The 25265-nt window shown below is 44.2% G+C and overlaps 1 protein-coding gene across 1 annotated transcript in view; it reads right to left on the reverse strand.

The window, feature by feature from the left end:
- LOC130297910 (oocyte zinc finger protein XlCOF7.1-like) overlaps positions 1 to 23648 on the reverse strand; it is a 44929-nt gene extending 21281 nt beyond the window's left edge. Inside the window, exons 1-4 of the mRNA XM_056550761.1 lie at positions 23536 to 23648; positions 21183 to 21309; positions 20431 to 21099; positions 7626 to 8639 (exon numbers count right to left, since the gene is read on the reverse strand). Coding sequence (XP_056406736.1) covers positions 7626 to 8639; positions 20431 to 21099; positions 21183 to 21309; positions 23536 to 23592 — 1867 coding nt within the window. The 5' untranslated portion in view covers positions 23593 to 23648. The remainder of the gene's footprint in view (positions 1 to 7625; positions 8640 to 20430; positions 21100 to 21182; positions 21310 to 23535) is intronic.
- Between the last annotated feature and the right edge of the window lie 1617 nt (positions 23649 to 25265).

The raw sequence follows: 25265 nt of genomic DNA on the forward strand, positions 1-25265 counted from the left end.
ATGGTTTTTTTTAATTACATTTTTCAATAATAATTATTTCTTTTTTTTAATAATTACTTAAATAACACCTTTTCCAAAAAAACTAAGAAAAAAAAAACAATAAACCTACAACCAATTCTGTGATATCAAAAAGCTGGAGTGAAATTTTCGATGTAAACTGGACTCTCACCCCAAATATCATGTAAAGCAGACAATATATGTGGACACGCCCACTTTTACAAAACTGACGTGAACAGTGTAAGCCGCAGCACAAAGCACTTTGAAAATGTGGCCGATACTTTTCATGCCAAAATTTTGGCAGAAATTGGTTTTTTTTGGCGCAAAATTCTTTGAGAATCTCCCTCAGAGTTCCTTATCGATCTCATCCCTCTGCTTGCGGTACTAGGAGACCACGCGGACTGCATTGCCATCCCTATAGACAGTGATGTATTTCTGATCAGATCTTTCGGCAGATCCGCTTACTCTGTGCCGTCCTAGTGATGCCCGCGGAGATTCTGCAGTGTGAACCCGGCCGTACAGAAGTGAGTTATCTTCTATGTCTGCACCACACGATCACATGGGGGAATAATGATGTGTATGGAAAATGTTCTGATTCTAGAACTTTCATCACTTTCATGCTGCCTGAATCGGGGGGGGGGGGGGGGGTCCTCGCAGTTACTCCGCCCCCACCAGCCATGATTGACAGATCGCTCTTTATTCACATATGTTACATATTATGTAATGGGATATTTCTCAATACATGTTCTCATTATCAAGGTTACTGGTTATCACTGAGATACACTGTACAGTGCTGGATGTATATATAGAATCTAATGACATAGGACAATACTATTTCAGTACAGTCGGAGGATATACCATATATACACATGAAGTATCCAATAAGAAAACACCCACCACCTAATGTATACCATGCCGGCCCACAAGGGAGGAGGATTGGACTCGTAATGAACCAGATATATATATATTAGGATAAACCCCCCTCATGGGGTAGCACGGGGGCTCAGTGGTTTGCACTGTTACCTTGTAGCACAGAAGACAACATCTGCAAAGAGTTTGTATGTTCTTCCATGTTTGTGTGGGTTTCCTCCGGTTTCCTCCCACACTTCAATAACATGTGACCCCAATGGGGACAGGGACCAATATGAGTGTACAGCGCTGCGGAATCTGTTTGCGCTATATAAAAAACACCCCCCCCCCCCATTTATAATAGACACCCCCCCCCCCCTTTATAATAGACACACTGGCCATTTATAATAAACACACCCTCATTTTTAATTGAGACCCCTTGAATTATAATAGACACACCCTCAATTATAATAGACACACACTCATTTATAAAGGAGACACCTTGAATTATAATAGACACACCCTCAATCATAGACACACCCACATTTATAAAAGACACACCCTCATTTATAAAGGAGACACCTTGAATTATAATAGACACACCCTCAATTATAATAGACACACCCACATTTATAATAGACGTACCCTCATTTATAAAGGAGGCACCCTAAATTATAATAGACACACCCTCAATTATAATAGACACACCCTCCATTATAATAGACATACCCTCAATTATAATAGACACCCCCCCCCCCCCAATTATAATAGACACACCCTCCATTATAATAGACACACCCATGACTATTAGTATAGGTTCATTATAGAGGAGGGACATGGACGGACGGACAGGAAGGAGAAGAATGGAGGCTGTGAGAAGCTGAGACAGAAGCGGCCATCTTGGAAGGATGAAATCCACCATTTTGGATGAGGTAACCGGCCCTTTAGGAAGAAAGTCCAAGAGGGTGAGATGAGACTAAAGACATTGAAGCCCATATAACTCTTCCTATATGAATAACCTATACTAAGGACGGCCATTATATGGAGATTTATTGTTTATGTAGTGTCGGCCATGTTGTCAGGAAGATTATAATAAAGAGCTCGGAAATCCTCCATGGTGACACCTGAGGATATTTACCTATATGAGGTTTATAACAGGGTATAGTAAGGAATCTATTAACCCCTTCAGGACACTGGCCATAAATGAAGCGGAGCACGCTTCATACCTGGTGGGTCCCGGTTGTTATCAGCAGCCAGGACCCACAACTAATGACGGACATCGCTGATTGGTCACATTTCTGACACTAACCCTTTAGATCCTGCAATCATCACAACAAAATTGCAGGGTCCCGATCAGCTGAGAGGACAGGCGGAGGGTCCCTACTGTCTTCCAGCTCATCCGATCAGCGCTCTCTTACAGTAGACCGCCTCAGCAGCCTGTAGTAATAGAGCGCCAATAACACTGTTCTATATGACGGCATTGATCAGTGTCTGCAATCTAGGGATTGACCGATTATCAGTTTTTCCCGATATTATCGACCGATATTCACAATTTTGGACGTTATCGGTATTGGCAATTACCTTGCCGATAATGCACCGCCCCCTGCTCCACGCCGCACCCACCGCCCCGGCCAGAGACCGCCGCTGCCCCATTGCCTCCCCCATCCCCAGTTACCGGTTACCTGTTCCCAGAGTCCGCGCTACTTCTGGCTCCTGCGGCATCCTGTGTTACGCTGTGCGCTGCGCAATGACGAGTGACGTCCTCAACGCAACGTCACAGTCAGTGCGCACAGTGACAGCTCAGGAGGACGCCGCCGGAGCCAGAAGTAGCGCGGACCCCGGAATTTATATGATCGGGAATGGGGAAGGCAATGGGGCAGCGGCGGCGGTCTCTGGCAGGGGCAGTGCGGTGGGGGGGTGCGGCGCGGTGGTGGGGGGTGCGGTGGTGGTGGGGCGGTCACAGTGGCGGTGATAGGACTCAGAAGGACCCCAGGACAGGTAGGAGGAGAGAAGCGGGTGACAGCGGCGGTCTCTAGCACCGCAAAAGCCGCTGCAGTTCATTGATTTAAAGCGCCCCCTTTAAATCAATGATCTGCAGTGGTGTTGCCGGTGGGAGGGGGAGATAAATAGCTGATAACTTATACCGGAATATCGGTATAAGTTATCGGCTATCGGCCCTAACCTCCACAGAGTATCGGTATCGGCCCTAAAAAATCGATACCGGTTGATCCCTACTGCAATCTAAGGTTCACATGCAATAGTTTCCTAAGGGGACTAAACAATCTGAAAAATATACTAAAATAAAGTGTTAATAAATGTGAATAAGCTCCTCCCCTAGTAAAGTTTGAACCACTTTTCCCATTTTTCTATAAAATAATGTAAACAAAAACAAACTTGTATCACCGCGTGCGTAAATGTCCAAATTAAAATATAATAATAATTAAACTGCACGGTCAGTCCTGTACAAGGTCGGTGCTGATTTTCGGTCGCTTCATATACCAGGAAAAAATTTATAAAAAAATGATCAAAATTGTCATCAAAACAAAATGATATAAATAGAAACTACAGATTATGGCGCAAAAAAATTATCCTTATATAGTCCTGTATACTGGAATATAAAAGAGTTATAGGGGTCATAAGAGGACAACTTTAACTCTTTAAGGATTCAGGGTTTTTCAATTTTTGCACTTTCATTTTTTCCTCCTCACCTTCTAAAAATCAGAACGCTTTTAGTTTTCCACCTACAGACCCATATGAGGCTTGTTTTATACGCCAACAATTTTACTTTGTAATAACATCAATTATTTCACCACCACATCTATGTCGAAACCAAAAATAAACGTAAACGTACATCACAGTGCGCTACGTACCAGGATACCATGACATTTTCCCCTGTGGATATGGTATTTGGTAAGACATTTCTGGAGTTTGTTCAATTGCCCTCGCTGTCCTCCGATCACCGAGATGCTCTTAATAGAGACTTCACTGAAGACGAAGTTCGGCGGAACATTAAAGGTCTCCATAATGCGAAAGGGCCGGGCCCTGATGGTTTCTCCGGTGAATTTTATAAGGTCTTGATTCATGAAGTGAAGCCCCCATTAACGTCTTACTTTAACCATCTCCTGCATTCTGGCTCTCGGCCTTTGCACTCAAACACAGCCGTCATTAAGTTCCTTCTAAAGCCCGGCAAGGATCCCCTCCTGCCCCAATCCTACCATCCCATATCCCTTATTAACCAAGACCTTAAGCTAGTATCTAAAATGCTTGCTGATCGCTTAAGTGTGTTTCTGCTCTTGTTGATAGGTCCTTCCCAAGTGGGCTTTGGGTCATCAGTGACTAATATCTGCAAATTGTTAACTGTCGTGGATAGGATGCAGCACCGTCCTAAGCTTGGGGAACAACCACTGTAACTGGCACTTGAAGCCGAAAAGGCATTCGATAATGTCAGGTGGGACTGGCTTGGGATGGTGTTGGACAAGGTTGGCATTACTGGTCACTTCCATACATTTTTAGGGGGTCTCTATGCTTCCCCCCCAGGCACAAATTTACACAGGCATATTGTCTCCCTCCTTCCCTCTTTTTAAAGGTATGCGACAGGGATGTCCCCTGTCCCCTCTCTTATTCAATCTGGAACCTTTAGCCTGTCACCTGGAGGACTCTGATTTGTATCAGGGCATTGCAATCCAGCGCAAAACAGTCAAATTGACCCTTTTTGTGGGTGATGTTTTGATGTTCCTAGCCAATCTGAGTGTCCACTTTAGCTCATTTTGGTACCTTCTCTGGTTATAAAATCAATCAACTAAAAAGTGAACTACTCCCGCGGGGACCCTCTTGGTCTACCTCTTACTGGAATACCCTTGGAATACCCGGGGATCTTGTCAAGCCCCATATCATTTACTTAGGTATAAAAATTGGTAGAGACCCCTCTTCCCTCTACACCTTGAATTATCTCCCTTTGTTCAAGGAGATCCAGGATGAGCTTCGTCGCTGGCATCAATTACCAATCTCCTTCCTAGGCAAATGTCATTTGAAAATGATCAGCTTTCCTCTACTCTTATACCAGTTACAAACCCTGCCTGTTTTATTGAAACATAAGGCTGTGACTACTCTAAACTCAGCCTTCACACACTTTATATGGGCGGGTAAGCGCCCGCGAATTGCCTTACAAAAAGTTATGCTTAGCAGGGCTGATGGCGGTGTGGGTTTTTTCAACCTCCGTGGCTATAACCTCTCATGCCTCTCTAGACATGTCATGGACTTATAGAACCTCTCATGCCTCTCTAGACATGTCATGGACTTATAGAACCTCTCATGCCTCTCTAGACATGTCATGGACTTATAGAACCTCTCATGCCTCTCTAGACATGTCATGGGCTTATAGAACCTCTCATGCCTCTCTAGACATGTCATGGACTTATAGAACCTCTCATGCCTCTCTAGACATGTCATGGACTTATAGAACCTCTCATGCCTCTCTAGACATGTCATGGACTTATAGAACCTCTCATGCCTCTCTAGACATGTCATGGGCTTATAGAACCTCTCATGCCTCTCTAGACATGTCATGGACTTATAGAACCTCTCATGCCTCTCTAGACATGTCATGGACTTATAGAACCTCTCATGCCTCTCTAGACATGTCATGGACTTATAGAACCTCTCATGCCTCTCTAGACATGTCATGGACTTATAGAGCCTCTCATGCCTCTCTAGACATATCATGGACTTATAGAACCTCTCATGCCTCTCTAGACATGTCATGGACTTATAGAGCCTCTCATGCCTCTCTAGACATATCATGGACTTATAGAACCTCTCATGCCTCTCTAGACATGTCATGGACTGGCTCCATGAGTCTAGCTTTCATTCCAACAATTTTTTGGTGGAAGAGCTCACTTCTCCTTGGAATTTGGTGTCCTGCCTCCATACCCGCATCCCATGCCTTCCCACCCATATAATGCATTCATTAGTAATTATGGACACGATGTTAACGTAGAAAGCTGTTCATAGGGTCTATGGTCTACCTTTTCTGCTATCTGGGCGTCTCAATATCTGGGGTCATCCGGAATTTCTCCACGGCAGAGAGAACAGTTTGTCTGAGGTTTGGCGTAGGAAGGGGATAAATGTGGCAAGACAGTTGATGCATGCTGAGGAAAGACGGTGGCTCCACCCGCAGGAAATTACTAACTTCTCTCTGCCGCCTTCTCATTTTCTCCAAGTGTCTCAACTTCTCTGTTTTTGCACATCCCGGCTCAGGAACCGTCCTCCGAATTGTTTTCCTCCTCTTTTGAAGAAAAGGTAGGTCCACAAACTAGGAAGGCGTCTATTTCGGCTTTGTATAAATACTTTAATGACCGTCTTTTAAAGGTCTCCAAACATGCACTTTTTGCTGAATAGGAGTCGATTTTTCAGGATCCTGACGTACGCGAGCGGATAATGTCATCAATGAGCGCTGGCGCGAAACGTTTTTTAAGCTTATGCACTTTGGCTACTTGGGCTTTAATATCCCGGCTACCTCTGCATTCCCAGACAGACATACTGCCTGTCCGAAATGCAATACTCCCGACACAGAGTTTTATCATGGCATTTGGTCCTGTTCCAAGTCGCAGAGCTTTTGGGGGGACGTTGTAGACTATATCACTAGGTATTGGACCGTTCGGGTTCCATTGACTCCTCCGGCACTTCTGTTCCAGTCTGTTGATCTTTCTGTTGCAGAGGTGGGTCTACGATTTATCCCAAAATTCCTCCACGTCATTCTCCTGGTGGCCGCGCGCATGATTATGTGTGACTGGATAAAGACTCCCATGCCGGTCATAGCCCATGTGGTAGAACTTAAACTTTCTTTTAGGTGGACAGACTGGACACAGAGAACACAATGCGAGGAAATTCTTTGCAAAGTGGCGTACTTTCCTGTCCGCTCACTATACCAAAACCCAATTGATGCCATAGTGTTACTTTTCCGTCACACTGAATGGTACTCCCTGGCGTCCCTTACTAATTCCCTTGGTCCTCTTCGTCTTTCAGCTGGTCTGGAGTGAGCTTCCTGGGGTTTCACATGTGTCTGCAGGTCTTCTATCTTTTCCTTTTCTTTGTCTTTCGTGGCCCCCTCCCCTCTTCCCCCTTTTCGTGTGTTGTATTGTTATATTTTGTTCTGCTTGTCTGTTTGTTTGTGTGTCAGCTTATTGGTCTTGTGTTGTCGGTGCACATGGGTGGTTGTATGCTCTGTCCTATTTATGCCGGTATTTGATGCTAGTGGAGAGGTTAACATCAAAGTCATTTATGACCTTGCCATTATGACCTGTTTATTGTGTTTTACTTTCTTGACTCTGAGGGTACTGCACTACTCATGTCTGTTACACCTGTGCAATGTAGTTAATCTTACTTTTATTGCTGTTCTTATAAAATTGAAAAAATCTAATAAACAGTTTGCAACAAAAAAAAAAGTATCTACAGCATCTTATGTTCAGAAGAGACGATCTTCAAGGGAGACGCGCGGATCCTGTCTGATGCCTTGAATTAAAGTCTCTATAATCATATTGAGAAGGGGGCGGGGACAACACTGACGCGTTACATTCCCTATATACAACGTCAGGGACAATATTACATTTATTATAAGTCCAGTGTGTGGAGATGAATATAAGAATAATAAATCATATAAGAAAGAAAACTTTTATTAACAATTGGTAACAAGTTTGGAGATGCAGTATATGATATATGTATAAATGTCAGATATCCTATGTACATGGATAATATATAGATGTGTTATCTGCATCATTTACTGCTCTGAATTGACTTCTCTCCTGTGTGAGTTCTTTGATGTTGAATAAGATGTGATTGCTGAGTAAAGCATTTTCTACATTCTGAACATGAAAATGGTTTCTCTCCTGTGTGAGTTCTTTGATGTACAACAAGGTCTGATTTCTGAGTAAAACATTTCCAACATTCTGAACATGGAAATGGCTTCTCTCCTGTGTGAGTTCTTTGATGTTTAACAAGATCTGATTTCTGAGCAAAACATTTCCCACATTCTGAGCATGAAAATTGCTTCTCTCGCATGTGAGTTCGTTGATGTACAACAAGACCTGATTTAAATGTAAAACATTTCCCACATTTTGAACATGAAAATGGCATTTCCCCTGTGTGAGTTCTTTGATGTACAACAAGATATGATTTCTGAGCAAAACATTTCCCACATTCTGAGCATGAAAAAGGCTTCTCCTCTGTGTGAGTTCTTTGATGTCTAATAAGACTTGGCTGATGAGTATAACATTTCCCACATTCTGAACATGAATATGGCTTCTCTCCTGTGTGAGTTTGTTGATGTACAATAAGACCTGATTTAAAAGTAAAACATTTCCCACATTCTGAACATGAAAATGGCTTTTCCCCTGTGTGAGTTCTTTGATGTCTAATAAGACTTGGCTGATGAGTATAACATTTCCCACATTCTGAACATGAATATGGCTTCTCTCCTGTGTGAGTTCTGTTATGTTGAATAAGTTGTGATTTGCTATTAAAACATTTCCCACATACTGAACATGAATATTGCTTCTCCCCTGCACAATCTCTTTGATGTCCAACACCCCTTCTGTGACCTTTATTTTGCTGAACATCCTGTGATGACTGAGAAGACAGGACCTGTATATAAGGATGAGATGACGGATCTTGGCTGTGAAGGGCTGAGGGTGTATCTGGGATAATGGAATGTTCTTCATATGTATCTTGTGTGATATCATCATCTGCTTTATAATCTGAAGATATAAGATTCTCCTCTGATCTCCTGGTACAAGAATCTGCAGAGAATAACACAGATTATATTATCAGTATTAACCCCTTAACAACCCAGGACATTTTTGCATTTCTAAGCAATAGTACTTTGTACCCTTCATTTTTAAATAAGATTTACTGCAAAACTGAAGAAAGATAGTTACTATGATAGCGGAGCAGCCATACAACAGTGGTGTCAAACTGTGGCCCTCCAGATGTTACAAAACATCAACTCCCAGCATGCCTCGACACCAAAAGGTCTCTCTGCCTCCCCCAGAGGATGCACACTGTCCCCAAAAGGCAAATCAATGCTTCCCTCTCATGGTATCCCTTAGTGCAGTGGTCTTCAAACTGCGGCCCTCCAGATGTTGCAAAACTTCAACTCCCAGCATGCCCGGGAGTTGAAGTTTTGGAACATCTGAAGGGCCATAGTTTGACACCACTGCCTTACAAGGAGCAGGGACACCCGTCTATGACAATCATGTGGACACAGCCTCAGGGAAAAGCACTGCTATGGGGCCCGGTCAGGGACCAAATGACCGTGCCCCCCAATCCACTTGACCCCGCAGGTTATAATGGAACAGTCATCCAAACCGCCCCCTTTATAATCCTCATGCCAGCCAGAGAATTCAGGCAAAGGATAGGGGATACATTATAGATTACAGGGGTCCGACCCTTGGGACTGCTTGAAGGGGGCGGACCGACACTGCATGGAGTGGCAGCTGACACTCCCCCTCCATGTATCCCATGGGGGGGGGGTATCGGCTGCGGCATCCTGTGGGGGTCGGAAAAGCTGCTTCCGGAAGAGTAATGGGGCCCCGTTCAGGAGATCGCGGGGAGTCCCAAGGGTCGGACCCCCGTGATCTATAACCTATCCCCTATCCTGTCTAGGCAGACAGTATAACATTTTTGGTCTTTTGTCTATTAATGTGTATAGAAAGACTTATGTCCCAATAAAGTTAGTGAAATTTTCCTGGAACCAAGTTAAAAGGGGAACCTTTATTTTTAATGATTTTCGCTCTCGGCTCGCCAGCCGCACCTATACCTCCATTTGGACCCACACAGGTGACCCAAACCGGAACATTACCGTATTAGAGGGAAAGAATGAAGGGATTTAAAGGGGTACTCCACTGCTAGACATCTTATCTCTTATCCTAAGGATGGGGGATAAGATGTCTGATCGTGGGGTCCGGCTGCTGGGGCCCCCAGGATCTCCCACAGCACCCCCCGTTCTAAACAAAAGCCAGATTCCAGTGGTCGCGATGTTACGGCTACGCCCCCTTGTAATGTCGCACACACCCCATTCATGTGAGAGGGGGCATGGCCACAACTTCATGATCACTGCCTCTGAGCTTTCAGAATGCTGGAGCACCGGAGTACCCCTTTAACCCCTTAAAGACTCATGACGTACCGCTACGTCATGAGTCCGCTCCCGATCTATAACGCGGGGTCGCGGCCTCTAACAACAGCCGGGACCCGTGGCGCGCTATTAACCCTTAGACGCGGCGATCAACAAAACGAAAGTAAACCATTCCCGGCAGCTCAGTCGGGCTGATCGGGACAATCGACCGCCTCTCTGACTGATCCCTGCAATGATCAGCATAGGAGATCAGTGTGTGCAGTGTTATAGCTCCCTATGGGATAACAATGATCAGTATAAGAGATCAGTTTGTGCAGTGTTATAGCCCCCTATGGGATAACAATGATCAGTATAAGAGATCAGTGTGTGCAGTGTTATAGGCCCCTATGGGATAACAATGATCAGTATAGGAGATCAGTGTGTGCAGTGTTATAGTCTCCTATGGGATAACAATGATCAGTATAAGAGATCAGTGCGTGCAGTGTTATAGCTCCCTATGGGATAACAATGATCAATATAAGAGATCAGTGTGTGCAGTGTTATAGGTCCCTATGGAATAACAATGATCAGTATAAGAGATCAGTGTGTGCAGTGTTATAGGTCCCTATGGGATAACAATGATCAGTATAAGAGATCAGTGTGTGCAGTGTTATAGGTCCCTATGGGATAACAATGATCAGTATAAGAGATCAGTGTGTGCAGTGTTATAGGTCCCTATGGGAGCTATAACACTGCAAAAAAAAAGTGAAAAAAAAGTTTACAAAGGTCATTTAACCCCTTCCCTAATAAAATATAGAATCACCCCCCTTTTCCCATTAAAAAAAACAAACAGTGTAAATAACAATAAAAATAAACATATGTGGTATCGCCGCGTGCGAAAATGTCCGAACTATAAAAATATATTGTTAATTAAATTGCACGGTCAATGGTGTACGCGCAAAAAAATTCCAAAGTCCAAAATAGTGTATTTTTGGTCACTTTTTATATCATAAAAAAATGAATAAAAAGTGATCAAAAAGTCTGATCAATACAAAAATGGTACCGCTAAAAACTTCAGATCACTGCGCAAAAAATGAGCCCTCAAACCGGCCCGTACCCGGAAAAAAAAAAAGTTATAGGGGTTAGAAGATGAGAATTTTTAACATATTTATTTTCCTGTATGTAGTTATGATTTTTTCCAAAGTACGACAATATCCAACCTATATAAGTAGGGGATCAATTTAATCGTATGGACCTATAGAATAAAGAGAAGGTGTCATTTTTACCGAAAAATGCAGTGCGTAGAAACGGAAGACCCCAAAAGTTACAAAATGAAATTTTTTCTTACATTTTGTCGCACAATGATTTTTTTTTCCGTTTCGCCGTGGATATTTTGGTAAAATGACTGATAGTTCATGAACTATTTCTCCCGTTACTATCTTCCGTCACAAAATAACGTCCGTTATCAATAACGGACTATAATGGATTAAAACGGATATGAGAAAAATCCCATAGACTATAATGGGATTTTCTAACGGCCGTATAAGATTTTGTTACTGCCGTTTTCAGCTGGTTTTCAGACAGAACTTCATACGGATGTTTAAAAACTGAGAATTTTGTAGTGCATAAGAAGCCTGACTCACCGAACCCCCTGGGGATCGATCGAACCCAGGTTAAGAACCACTGATCTACACTATCTCCTCCCCAAGCACAGCGCCCCCTACCTATTGAGGTGCAGCCCGTCCCCACCATAGAGCCTGGATCCACAGTTCTCTATAAACCTCCTTCTACAAGATGGCGGCGGCCGGGGAGACATGTGGACACTCGGGAGAGAACCAGAAGGAGAAGAAGAACCTGACATATTAGAGGTAAAGACATAACAGGAATAGGGCCACAAGGACAGGAGGGCGGGGCTTCTAGCTGGGGCCAACTGGGTGGAGATATAGGAAATGAGTAAAGATGGTGGAATCTTTGCAGATGATACTAAACTCTGTAAAGCAGTAAACACAATAGAGGACAGTGCACGGTTACAAATGGATCTGGATAGTTTGGGGGTTTGGGCTGAGAAGTGGCAGATGAGGTTCAACACTGATAAATGTAAGGTAATGCACATGGGGAGGAAAAATCCGGGCTGGGGTTATATATTAAATGGGAGCACACTTGGGACAACTGACGTGGAAAAGGACTTAGGAGTCTTAGTTAACAGTAAATTTAGCTGTAGTCACCAGTGTCAGGCAGCTGCTGCCAAGGCAAATAAAATCATGGGGTGCATCAATAGGGGCATAGATGCCCACGACAAGGAAATAATTCTACCGCTGTACAAATCACTAGTCAGACCACACATAGAATACTGTGTACTGTACTGGTCAGACCACACATGGAATACTGTGTACAGTACTGGTCAGACCACACATAGAATACTGTGTACAGTACTGGTCAGACCACACATAGAATACTGTGTACAGTACTGGTCAGACCACACATAGAATACTGTGTACAGTACTGGTCAGACCACACATAGAATACTGTGTACAGTACTGGTCAGACCACACATAGAATACTGTGTACAGTACTGGTCAGATCACACATAGAATACTGTGTACAGTACTGGTCAGACCACACATAGAATACTGTGTACAGTACTGGTCAGACCACACATAGAATACTGTGTACAGTACTAGTCAGACCACACATAGAATACTGTGTACAGTACTGGTCAGACCACACATAGAATACTGTGTACAGTACTGGTCAGACCACACATAGAATACTGTGTACAGTACTGGTCAGTCCACACATAGAATACTGTGTACAGTACTGGTCAGACCACACATAGAATACTGTGTACAGTACAGGTCAGACCACACATAGAATACTGTGTACAGTACTGGTCAGATCACACATAGAATACTGTGTACAGTACTGGTCAGACCACACATAGAATACTGTGTACAGTACTGGTCAGACCACACATACAATACTGTGTACAGTACTAGTCAGACCACACATAGAATACTGTGTACAGTACTGGCCAGACCACAAATAGAATACTGTGTACAGTACTGGTCAGACCACACATAGAATACTGTGTACAGTACTGGTCAGACCACACATAGAATACTGTGTACAGTACTGGTCAGACCACACATAGAATACTGTGTACAGTACTGGTCAGACCACACATAGAATACTGTGTACAGTACTGGTCAGACCACACATGGAATACTGTGTACAGTACTGGTCAGACCACACATGGAATACTGTGTACAGTACTGGTCAGACCACACATAGAATACTGTGTACAGTACTGGTCAGACCACGCATAGAATACTGTGTACAGTACTGGTCAGACCACACATAGAATACTGTGTACAGTACTGGGCACCAGTGTACAAGAAAGATATAGTGGAGCTGGAGAGGGTTCAAAGACGGGCAACCAGGGTAATACGGGGAATGGGAGGACTACAGTACCCAGAAAGATTATCAGAATTAGGGTTATTTAGTTTAGAAAAAAGAAGGCTTAGGGGAGACCTAATAACTATGTATAAATATATCAGGGGACAGTACAGAGATCTCTCCATGATCTATTTATACCCAGGACTGTATATATAACAAGGAGGTGACCTAATAACTATGTATAAATATATCAGGACAGTACAGAGATCTCTCCATGATCTATTTATACCCAGGACTGTATATATAACAAGGAGGTGACCTAATAACTATGTATAAATATATCAGGACAGTACAGAGATCTCTCCATGATCTATTTATACCCAGGACTGTATATATAACAAGGAGGTGACCTAATAATATATATAATATATCAGGACAGTACAGAGATCTCTCCATGATCTATTTATACCCAGGACTGTATATATAACAAGGAGGTGACCTAATAATATATATAATATACCAGGACAGTACAGAGATCTCTCCATGATCTATTTATACCCAGGACTGTATCTATAACAAGGAGGTGACCTAATAATATATATAATATACCAGGACAGTACAGAGATCTCTCCATGATCTATTTATACCCAGGACTGTATATATAACAAGGAGGTGACCTAATAATATATATAATATACCAGGACAGTACAGAGATCTCTCCATGATCTATTTATACCCAGGACTGTATATATAACAAGGAGGTGACCTAATAATATATATATCAGGGGACAGTACAGAGATCTCTCCATGATCTATTTATACCCAGGACTGTATCTATAACAAGGAGGTGACCTAATAATATATATAATATACCAGGACAGTACAGAGATCTCTCCATGATCTATTTATACCCAGGACTGTATATATAACAAGGAGGTGACCTAATAACTATGTATAAATATATCAGGACAGTACAGAGATCTCTCCATGATCTATTTATACCCAGGACTGTATATATAACAAGGAGGTGACCTAATAATATATATAATATATCAGGACAGTACAGAGATCTCTCCATGATCTATTTATACCCAGGACTGTATATATAACAAGGAGGTGACCTAATAATATATATAATATACCAGGACAGTACAGAGATCTCTCCATGATCTATTTATACCCAGGACTGTATCTATAACAAGGAGGAGACCTAATAATATATATATAATATATCAGGACAGTACAGAGATCTCTCCATGATCTATTTATACCCAGGACTGTATATATAACAAGGGGGTGACCTAATAATATATATAATATATCAGGGGACAGTACAGAGATCTCTCCATGATCTATTTATACCCAGGACTGTATATATAACAAGGAGGTGACCTAATAATATATATATCAGGACAGTACAGAGATTTCTCCATGATCTATTTATACCCAGGACTGTATATATAACAAGGAGGTGACCTAATAATATATATATATATAATATATCAGGACAGTACAGAGATCTCTCCATGATCTATTTATACCCAGGACTGTATCTATAACAAGGAGGAGACCTAATAATATATATAATATATCAGGACAGTACAGAGATCTCTCCATGATCTATTTATACCCAGGACTGTATCTATAACAAGGAGGTGACCTAATAATATATATAATATACAAGGACAGTACAGAGATCTCTCCATGATCTATTTATACCCAGGACTGTATCTATAACAAGGAGGTGACCTAATAATATATATAATATATCAGGACAGTACAGAGATCTCTCCATGATCTATTTATACCCAGGACTGTATCTATAACAAGGAGGTGACCTAATAATATATATAATATACAAGGACAGTACAGAGATCTCTCCATGACCTATTTATACCCAGGACTGTGTATATAACAAGGAGGAGACCTAATAATATATATAATATATCAGGACAGTACAGAGATCTCTCCATGACCTATTTATACCCAGGACTGTATCTATAACAAGGGGGCATCCTCTACGTCTAGAGGAAAGAAGGTTTCTACACCAGCACAGACGGGGGTTCTTTACTGTAAGAGCAGTGAGACTGTGGAATTCTCTCCCGGAGGAGGAGGTCATGGTCAACTCTGTAAAAGAATTCAAAAGGGATCTGGATGTATTTTTGGAGAATAATAACATTACAGGTTATGTATATTAGATTTATAGGGACAGAACGTTGATCCAGGGATTTATTCTGATATTTGGAGGAAGGAATTTTTACCTCTAGTCTGAGGGTTTTTTGCCTCCTCTGGATCAACTCAGAAGGGACTCATTAGGGTTATAGGTTGAACTAGATGGACTCTGGTCTTTTTTCAACCTTATGAACTATGTTACTATACCGCACCCCCAGAAGTTACATAGTTAGTACGGTCGAAAAAAGACATATGTCCATCAAGTTCAACCAGGGAATTAAGGGGTAGGGGTGTGGCGCGATATTGGGGAAGGGATGGGATTTTATATTTCTTCATAAGCATTAATGTTATTTTGTTCCATGAATGTATCTAATCCTGTTTTAAAGCTGTTAATTGTTCCTGCTGTGACCAGTTCCTGAGGTAGACCGTTCCATAAATTCACAGTCCTCACGGTAAAGAAGGCGTGTCGCCCCTTTAGACTAAACTTTTTCTTCTCCAGACGGAGGGAGTGCCCCCTCGTCCTTTGGGGGGGGTTTAACCTGGAACAGTTTTTCTCCATATTTTTTGTATGGGCCATTAATATACTTATATACGTTTATCATATCCCCCCTTAAATGTCTCTTCTCAAGACTAAACAATTGTAACTCCTTTAATCGCTCCTCATAGCTAAGATGTTCCATTCCCCATATTAGTTTAGTCGCACGTCTCTGCACCCTTTCCAACTCCGCAGTGTCCCTTTTATGAACAGGCGACCAAAACTGAACAGCATATTCCAGGTGAGGCCGTACCAATGCTTTATAAAGGGGGAGTATTATACACTATAGACTGTACCAATGCTTTATAAAGGGGGAGTATTATGTCCCTGTCCCTTGAGTCCATGCCTCTTTTTATACATGACAATATCCTGCCGGCTTTGGAAGCAGCAGCCTGACATTGTGCTATTCTGTAGTCTGTGATCTACAAGTCACCCAGATCCTTCTCTACCAGTGACTCTGCCAGTCTAATCCCCCCTAAGACATATGACGCATGCAGGTTATTAGTATACACAGCCCCCCTCTATATACACAGCCCCCCCTCTATATACACAGCCCCCCTCTATATAAACAGCCCCCCTAAGACATACGACGCATGCAGGTTATTAGTATACACAGCCCCCCTCTATATACACAGCCCCCCTCTATATACACAGCCCCCCCTCTATATCCACAGCCCCCCTCTATATACACAGCCCCCCTCTATATACACAGCCCCCCTCTATATACACAGCCCCCCCCTCTATATACACAGCCCCCCCTCTATATACACAGCCCCCCCTCTATATACACAGCCCCCCCTAAGACATACGATGCATGCAGGTTATTAGTATACACAGCCCCCCCTCTATATACACAGCCCCCCCCTCTATATACACAGCCCCCCTCTATATACACAGCCCCCCTAAGACATATGACGCATGCAGGTTATTAGTATACACAGCCCCCCTCTATATACACAGCCCCCCCTCTATATACACAGCCCCCCCTCTATATACACAGCCCCCCCTCTATATACACAGCCCCCCCTCTATATACACAGCCCCCCTCTATATACACAGCCCCCCTAAGACATACAATGCTGCAGGTTATTAGTACCCAGATGCATAACTTTACATTTATCCACATTGAACCTCATTTGCCAAGTGGATGCCCAGACACTTAGTCTATCCAAGTCATCTTGTAACCTATACACATCCTCTATATATACACAGCCCCCCTCTATATACACATCCTCTATAGACTGTACCCCCCCTCTATATACACAGCCCCCCTCTATATACACAGCCCCTCCACTATATACACAGCCCCCCTCTATATACACAGCCATTCCTCTATATACACAGCCCCCCTCTATATACACAGCCCCCCTATATACACAGCCCCCCCTCTATATACACAGCCCCCCCTCTATATACAGAGCCCCCCTCTATATACACAGCCCCCCTCTATATACACAGCCCCCCTCTATATACACATCCTCTATAGACTGTACTGTGCTACAAAGCTCGGTGTCATCTGCAAAGATAGAAACAGAGCTGTTATACCATCCTCTATATATACACAGCCCCCCTCTATATACACAGCCCCCCCTCTATATACACAGCCCCCCCCTCTATATACACAGCCCCCCCCTCTATATACACAGCCCCCCCTCTATATACACAGCCCCCCTCTATATACACAGCCCCCCTCTATATACACAGCCCCCCTCTATATACACAGCCATTCCTCTATATACAGAGCCCCCCCCTCTATATACACAGCCCCCCCTCTATATACACAGCCCCCCCCTCTATATACACAGCCCCCCCCCTCTATATACACAGCCCCCCCTCTATATACACAGCCCCCCTCTATATACACAGCCCCCCCACTATATACACATCCTCTATATACACAGCCCCCCCACTATATACACATCCTCTATATACACAGCCCCCCTCTATATACACAGCCCCCCTCTATATACACAGCCCCCCCCTCTATATACACAGCCCCCCTCTATATACACAGCCCCCCCCACTATATACACAGCCCCCCTCTATATAAACAGCCCCCCTCTATATACACAGCCCCCCTCTATATACACAGCCCCCCCCTCTATATACACAGCCCCCCTCTCTATATACACAGCCCCCCCTCTATATACACAGCCCCCCTCTATATACACAGCCCCCCTCTATATACACAGCCCCCCCCTCTATATACACAGCCCCCCTCTCTATATACACAGCCCCCCCTCTATATACACAGCCCCCCCTCTATATACACAGCCCCCCTCTATATACACAGCCCCCCCTCTATATACACAGCCCCCCTCTATATACACAGCCCCCCCTCTATATACACAGCCCCCCCCTCTATATACACAGCCCCCCCACTATATGCACATCCTCTATAGACTGTACCGTGCTACAAAGCTTGGTGTCATCTGCAAAATATATACCGCACCCCCAGAAGTGACCCCATTATATATACTGCACCCCAGAAGTGACCCCATTATATATACTGCACCCCCAGAAGTGACCCCATTATATATACTGCACCCCAGAAGAGACCCCATTATATATACTGCACCCCCAGAAGTGACCCCATTATATATACTGCACCCCCAGAAGTGACCCCATTATATATACAGAACCCCACAAGTGTATTGTCTGGACCAGGGAGCGCTCTGATTGGTCCTTGGTCTTCTAGCAGTGACGCGCGGCTGTCTGTGACAGTTATAGTTCCTGATGGATATATCCGCCATGTTGTGGGAATAATCATCCGCTCATGGTGAATATATCCATCACTGGGTGTTTGGGTGATCGTCCCCATTCATACGGCATTTCTGCAGTATCGGTGTCCGCTGTCATGTCAGAAAAGGGATCCAATGTATACTGGACCCGTCTCATTCAGAAATGACTGGAGCTGCTACAGTATATGTCAGCATCATTATTATTGACGTGATGCTGATGGATACCTGTAACATAACGCTGAAACGCAGTATGAACGGGACGCAGTGTAGGGTCACATAGAGCGCAGAGTATTTCACACCGCGGATGCCCCCGGCAGTCACAAGGGTGAGATCACTGCTGCGGCTGGGTAGCTCAGTGTGTCCGCTCATGACTGCCAGCGGGAAATCCACCGCTATGAGTGGACACACAAAGATACCCAGCCGCAGCAGGGAGCTCACTATTGTGACTGCCGGGCATCCGCAGCATGTAATATGGGATGTGCGCCGTGTAATCCTACACATTATGCATTTTTATTTTTCATTATATTTATTTAATAATTTTTTTTTCTTTTTATACTTTTTTTAAACTATTTTTACACTTTTATTTATTTATATATTTTTTTTTACACTTTTGTAAATGCTTTGGAATACTTAGCATTGCAGTTATATGCTGCCTGTCAGTTTTACACTAGCAGGCAGCATATCAGAACGTGCCTCTGGCAATAAACGGGGCAGACCTGGGGGTCCTTGTAAGTCCAGGTAACAAGCAGCACCCTGCGATCGTTGCGCGGTGCTGCAGGAGAGAGACATAGGGAGCCTCCTCCGTCTGTACAACTCCTTACAGTTTGTCGTCGCTTCCGACCGTGGCTGTAAGGGTTAAACTGCCTGGACAGAAGATTACTTTGGTCCCGGCAGTGCGGCAGGCCCCTGCCTGCCAGGGGTTACACACAGCACCCCATGATCGTTGTGCGGTGCTGCAGGGAAGACAGAGGGAGCTCCCTCTGTCAAAACACTTATAGCCCACAGTCACTTCCGACCGCGGCTGTAAGGGTTAAACTGCTGGGACTGAAGTTTACTTTGGTCCCGGCAGTGCGGCAGGGTCCCGGCTGTGTGTTACAGCCGAGTCCCTGCCGCGATCTCGTGGGTGCACTGGGCAGTACCCACAAGAATCATGGACATGTATACTCCTCCAGGTGCTGGAACGTGCATCCCCCTGGACATGTATACTCGTCCATGGTCGTTATCGTGTTAAAGGAAAACTCTAGTACATGAGAACTTATCCCCTAGTCACAGAATCCTGGGGGGATAAATGTCTGATCGTGAGGGGTCCGACCACTGAGACCCCCGCGATTTCCTGCCTTGCATCCCGTTTGTATATCTCCGGCTCTCCCATAGAGATTTATAGAGAGGCATGTCGGGCACCTCTTCATGCAGTGGTTGACAGTAATCCCTGCACGGAGCAGAGGTCACTTGTGCCCAGAGGAGCTGGGAGGCCCCAGCCTGAGATATGTTTTGGGGGAGGGGGGTGGTATTCCAAAATTTGCCCTGTAGTCGCAGAGATTCTAGTTACACCACTACTTCCCCCAAAACATTATTGTAGACGGTGACTGAATAGAATCTGTGACCCTTCTCTGTATTTAGTGATCACTACTTACCTGGGTGGTTACCTGTAGAAATGTCCTCCTTAAACTGCTCATCACCGCTCACATCTGTCTCTTCTGCTTTTACTATTATGTCTGGAGCATTAATGTAGATCAGATCTTTCCCTGTAGGAATGTCCTCCTTATACTGTGCATTACTGCTCACATCTGTCACTTCTTCTTCCTTTATGTCTGTAGCATTATTATAGATCAGATATTTCCCTGTAGAAATGTCCTCCATATACTGCTCATCACTACTCACATCTGTCTCTTCTTCTTCCTTTATGTCTGTAGCATTAATATAGATCAGATCTTTCTCTGTAGAAATGCCCCCCTTATAATGCTCATCACTGCTCACATCTGTCTCTTCATCCTTTATGTCTATAGCATTATTATAGATCAGATCTTTCCCTTTAGGAATGTCCTCCTTATACTGCTCATCACCGCTCACATCTGTCTCTTCTTCTTCCTTTATGTCTGTAGCATTATTATAGATCAGATATTTCCGTGTAGAAATGTCCTCCTTATACTGTGCATCACTGCTTACATCTGTCTCTTGTTCTTCTTCCTTTATGTTTGTAGCATTAATATAGATCAGATCTTTCCCTGTAGTAATGTCCTCCATATTCTGCTCATCAAGAGGACGGGGACACCTCTCTGGTGTTGTTCTCTTACTGGGTCTGACTGTAGGGAACACATACAGAGACTGAATTCATTCTTTACATACAAATAATGAGAGGACGTGTGTATATAGTCATGTCTATTACCTGGTGATGTGAGGGGCTGCTGATCCTCCATCATGACCTGATCCTTGTACTGATCCTTGTGTCCTTCTACATACTCCCACTCCTCCATGGAGAAATAGACCGCCACGTCCTGACACCTTATAGGAACCTGTATTGTGAATAAACATTTAATTCTATACAATTCCAGGATGTTATATGGAGACATTTGAGGGGATATTCCTGCACATGATTTATCTTCTTGCTCTCGGATGATGAGGTGAATACTTGTCGGGGCAGATCCTCTATATTATGGTCACATGTCCCCAACTGACCGCAAGTCTGATGACCCAGCTGTCAGTTCAGGTCATTATACCCAAAGCGCCCGTCCCATGGAGTGTAAGGAGTTAAGTGATATTTCATAGTATCACTGCTCCCCTCCCCCGGGACTATATAGATGGCTGCTTACTGTCTGGCCCCTAAGGATAGAATTGGCAGTGCTGTGCGCCACTTAACCCTAGATAGACTGGTTGTTCTTATCCCAGCGAGTAGAAGGGACAATAAGCAGCTATCTGTATAGTGTGTGGCCCCAAAAAAGTTAAGTGGCAATGCATCACCACCATTTAACTCCTTCATGGCTGACTGGGCAGGAGGTATATAATGTATAGCCATGGGCCCAGCTCCAGAGCAGGAGACGCTTCAAATCTGACATACCTTCTGCTCTTGTGCAGGAAACTAGGGATCGACCGATATCGTTTTTTTAGGGCCGATACCGATAATCGGTGGAGGTTAGGGCCGATAGCCGATAACTTATACCGATATTCCGGTATAAGTTATCGGCTATTTAACCCCCTGCGACACCGCTGCAGATCATTGATTTAAAGCGGGCGCTTTAAATCAATGATCTGCAGTGGCTTTTGCGGGGCCATAGGCCACCGCCGCCACCACCACCCGCTTCTCTCCCCCTACCTGTCAGGATGGTCCGGGCCATCCATCCATCGTTCCTGTAGTGTCCGGGGGCGTTCCGGGTGAAGAGTGAACCGGTCCGGGCTGTCCTTCTTCTCCGGGGGTCATCTTCTCCACTCCGGGCAGGCTCTGGCCTAGTACGCTGCATAGACGCCGCTGCACAGCGACGCACCTGACGTCACGGCGTAGCGCCGTCTATGCAGCGTACTAGGCCGGAGCCTGCCCGGAGTGGAGAAGATGACCGCCGGAGAAGAAGGACAGCCCGGACCGGTTCACTCTTCACCTGGAACGCCCCCGGACACTACAGGAACGATGGATGGCCCGGACCACCCCCATTATGGGCAAGTTTAATTTTTTTATTGACTCGGAGGGTGGGGGAGGGGCCCGACCGATATAGCGGTATGGGCAAAAATCCATACCGGTATACCGCCCAGCATCACGGTGGGGGGTGCGACGTGGTGCGGTGGTTCGGGGGGGGTGGCGGTCGCGGTGCGGTGGGGGCGGCGCGGGGGCCGGGGCATTATCGGCTTATCGGCAAGATAATTGCCGATACCGATAATGCCCAAAATCGTGATTATCGGCCGATAATATCGTCCATACCGATAATCGGTCGATCCCTACAGGAAACCTTTTTCAGAGCAGGGACTCCTGTCATTAAAGTGATAAGATTTGGAGGGGAGGGAGGCCGCTGCCAGTCTATGAAGCACAGTCAGGGGTTCAGCACAATTTATAGCCCCTAGGTCCTACCTGCTATCAGCATCTGGGACTCATTGCTAATGCCGGACATCACCAATGCCAAAAATCTATTTCCGGTAGCTCAGTGGAGCTGATAAGGACACCCACAGTGAAATAGCGGGGTCCCGGTCAGCTGAGAGAACGGGTGGAGGTCCCTAACCTCGCTCCACGCTGTCTGAACGACGCTCCAATCCTGCAGGCAGCTTCAGCATCACAGCATTGATCAGTGTATGTAAGCTGATGCAAAATAATTTTTGTACAAAAAGTTAGAACTTTTTTATATTTTAAAAGTGTTAAAATAAAACCTATATAAATCATTTATCATTGTAATCGTTTGGACCTACAGAATAAAGAGAATTATTACCGTAATGTGCACTGCGTCCAAACAGAAGACACCAGATTTTAAAAATTACTTTCACCCAACAATTAATATTTTTTTGGCCCTTGTTTTGAGGTAAAATGAGTGATGTCATTACAAAGTACAAATCTGTGGTGCAAAGAAACAACAAGTACAAGAAGCCTCATATGGGTTTGTAAGGAGGAATTTGCAATCATTATGGCTATTAGAAGGAAAAACATTTTTTAAAAGAGAAATCACTGTGTCCTTAAGGGGTTAAAACTCAAAACTACCGAGTCCTGAAGGGGTTAATAGTTCAAAAACCCATCTGACAGCCTCCACATGTGACCACACACATACCTCCACCAGCAGACTGTACGGGAGCCGCTTATAGGACCTGCATGATGTCACAGTCATGTGATCAGTCACATGGAGGAGGAGTCACATGATCAGGGGCTGCTGCTCTAGGCTCATCTGCTCAGTGTATGAAGGACTCTGCTGTCACATGACCATTATCACAGGTCCTTCAATCGCAATCTCTTCTATCCTGCACTGTTGAGCTCCGCCCACTACTGTCACATGATCCTCCCCACAGGTCCTTCAGCCACAGTCACAGCTAAACTGCTAAACTTCGCCCCCAAATGTACTGGTCACATGATTGTGACATCATCACAGGTCCTACACCTCCAGCATGTAGCAGATACAGAGCAGGTCCTGGTGGGGCAGTCACTGCTGTTGTGTTGTGCGTGGAGATCTCTCAGAGCAGCAGCCCCTGATCATGTGACTCCTCCTCCTCCATGTGACTGATCACATGACGGTGACATCATCGCAGGTCCTGTAAGCACACGGCTCCTCTATAGATACAGGTATGTGTGTGTGGTCACCATCAGATCAGGATTATTGGGGATGTTTATTATTAACCCTTAAGGACACGATGTATATTTACATTCTCCACCCCATATGGGACTTTGAGGTGAGCTCAGGAGCTATAAGCAGCCAGGACTCACCACTAATGACGCTTATCGCCGTTAACCCTTTAGATTCCATGATCAAAGTCGATTGCAGGATCTAAAATGCGTATAATGCAGTTGTTGGGGGCGGAGTCTAGATCAGCTGAGATGACGGCCGGAGGGCCCCTTACCGTGCTCTGTCCTCAGATCAGTGCTCTAAGTATACAGACACCTCCACAGCCTGTATAAGCCGAGCACCGATAACACTGATCACTATGGCAGAGCGTTATTCAGGGTTTGTAATAGAAGCCCCTCCCCTAATAAGTTTATATCCCATTTTTGTAATAAAATAATGTAGGTGGGCGTGGCTTAGACATGGCATTTAACCCCTTGAAATCACCAGTTACTTATTCAAAATGTAGAAAATGTATATAAATGGAAAGGTTGGCACCTGTTTTCATGCCAATCCACAATTTGGGCCAGGCTGGATATGGTTGGAAATTATAGAGGGGCCCTTACTCTTTATTTAGTATCCCTTAGGTAAGTGGCCCAACAGTGTTTAACCCCTTGAAATCATCAGTTACTTATTCAAAATGCAGAAAATGTATATAGTTGGCAAGGTTGGCACCTGTATTAATGCCAATCCACTGTTTGGGCCAGGCTGGATACAGTTGGGTATTATGGAGGGTCCTTACTCTTTATATTTCCATACTTAATTCAGTGGCCCAATCGCGTTTAACCCTTTGAAATCATCAGTTACTTATTAAAAATGCAAATTTTTTCATCCATTTTTTACTATTGTTTTTTTCAGGAAAAATACAAACAATCTAGATTTTTTCTTCTGAACCTGATTGTTCCCAAATAATATTCAACATTTATGTATAAAAAACAGATTTACTGCAGAGAAATAAGAGGAGAAAAGGTTTATTAGTCACAGTCATCTATAAGACAATGAGAATAAGAAACCAACTTCAGTGAATAAGAAACTGGACGAATAAGAAACCAACTTCAGCCTCGTGTCGATTGCAGGATCTAAAATGAGTAAAATGCAGTTGTTGGGGGGCGGAGTCTAGATCAGCTGAGATGACGGCCGGAGGGCCCCTTACCGTGCTCTGTGCTCAGATCGGTGCTCTAAGTATA

This window comes from Hyla sarda (genome assembly GCF_029499605.1).
Source record: "Hyla sarda isolate aHylSar1 chromosome 1 unlocalized genomic scaffold, aHylSar1.hap1 SUPER_1_unloc_1, whole genome shotgun sequence".
NCBI lineage: Eukaryota > Metazoa > Chordata > Amphibia > Anura > Hylidae > Hyla > Hyla sarda.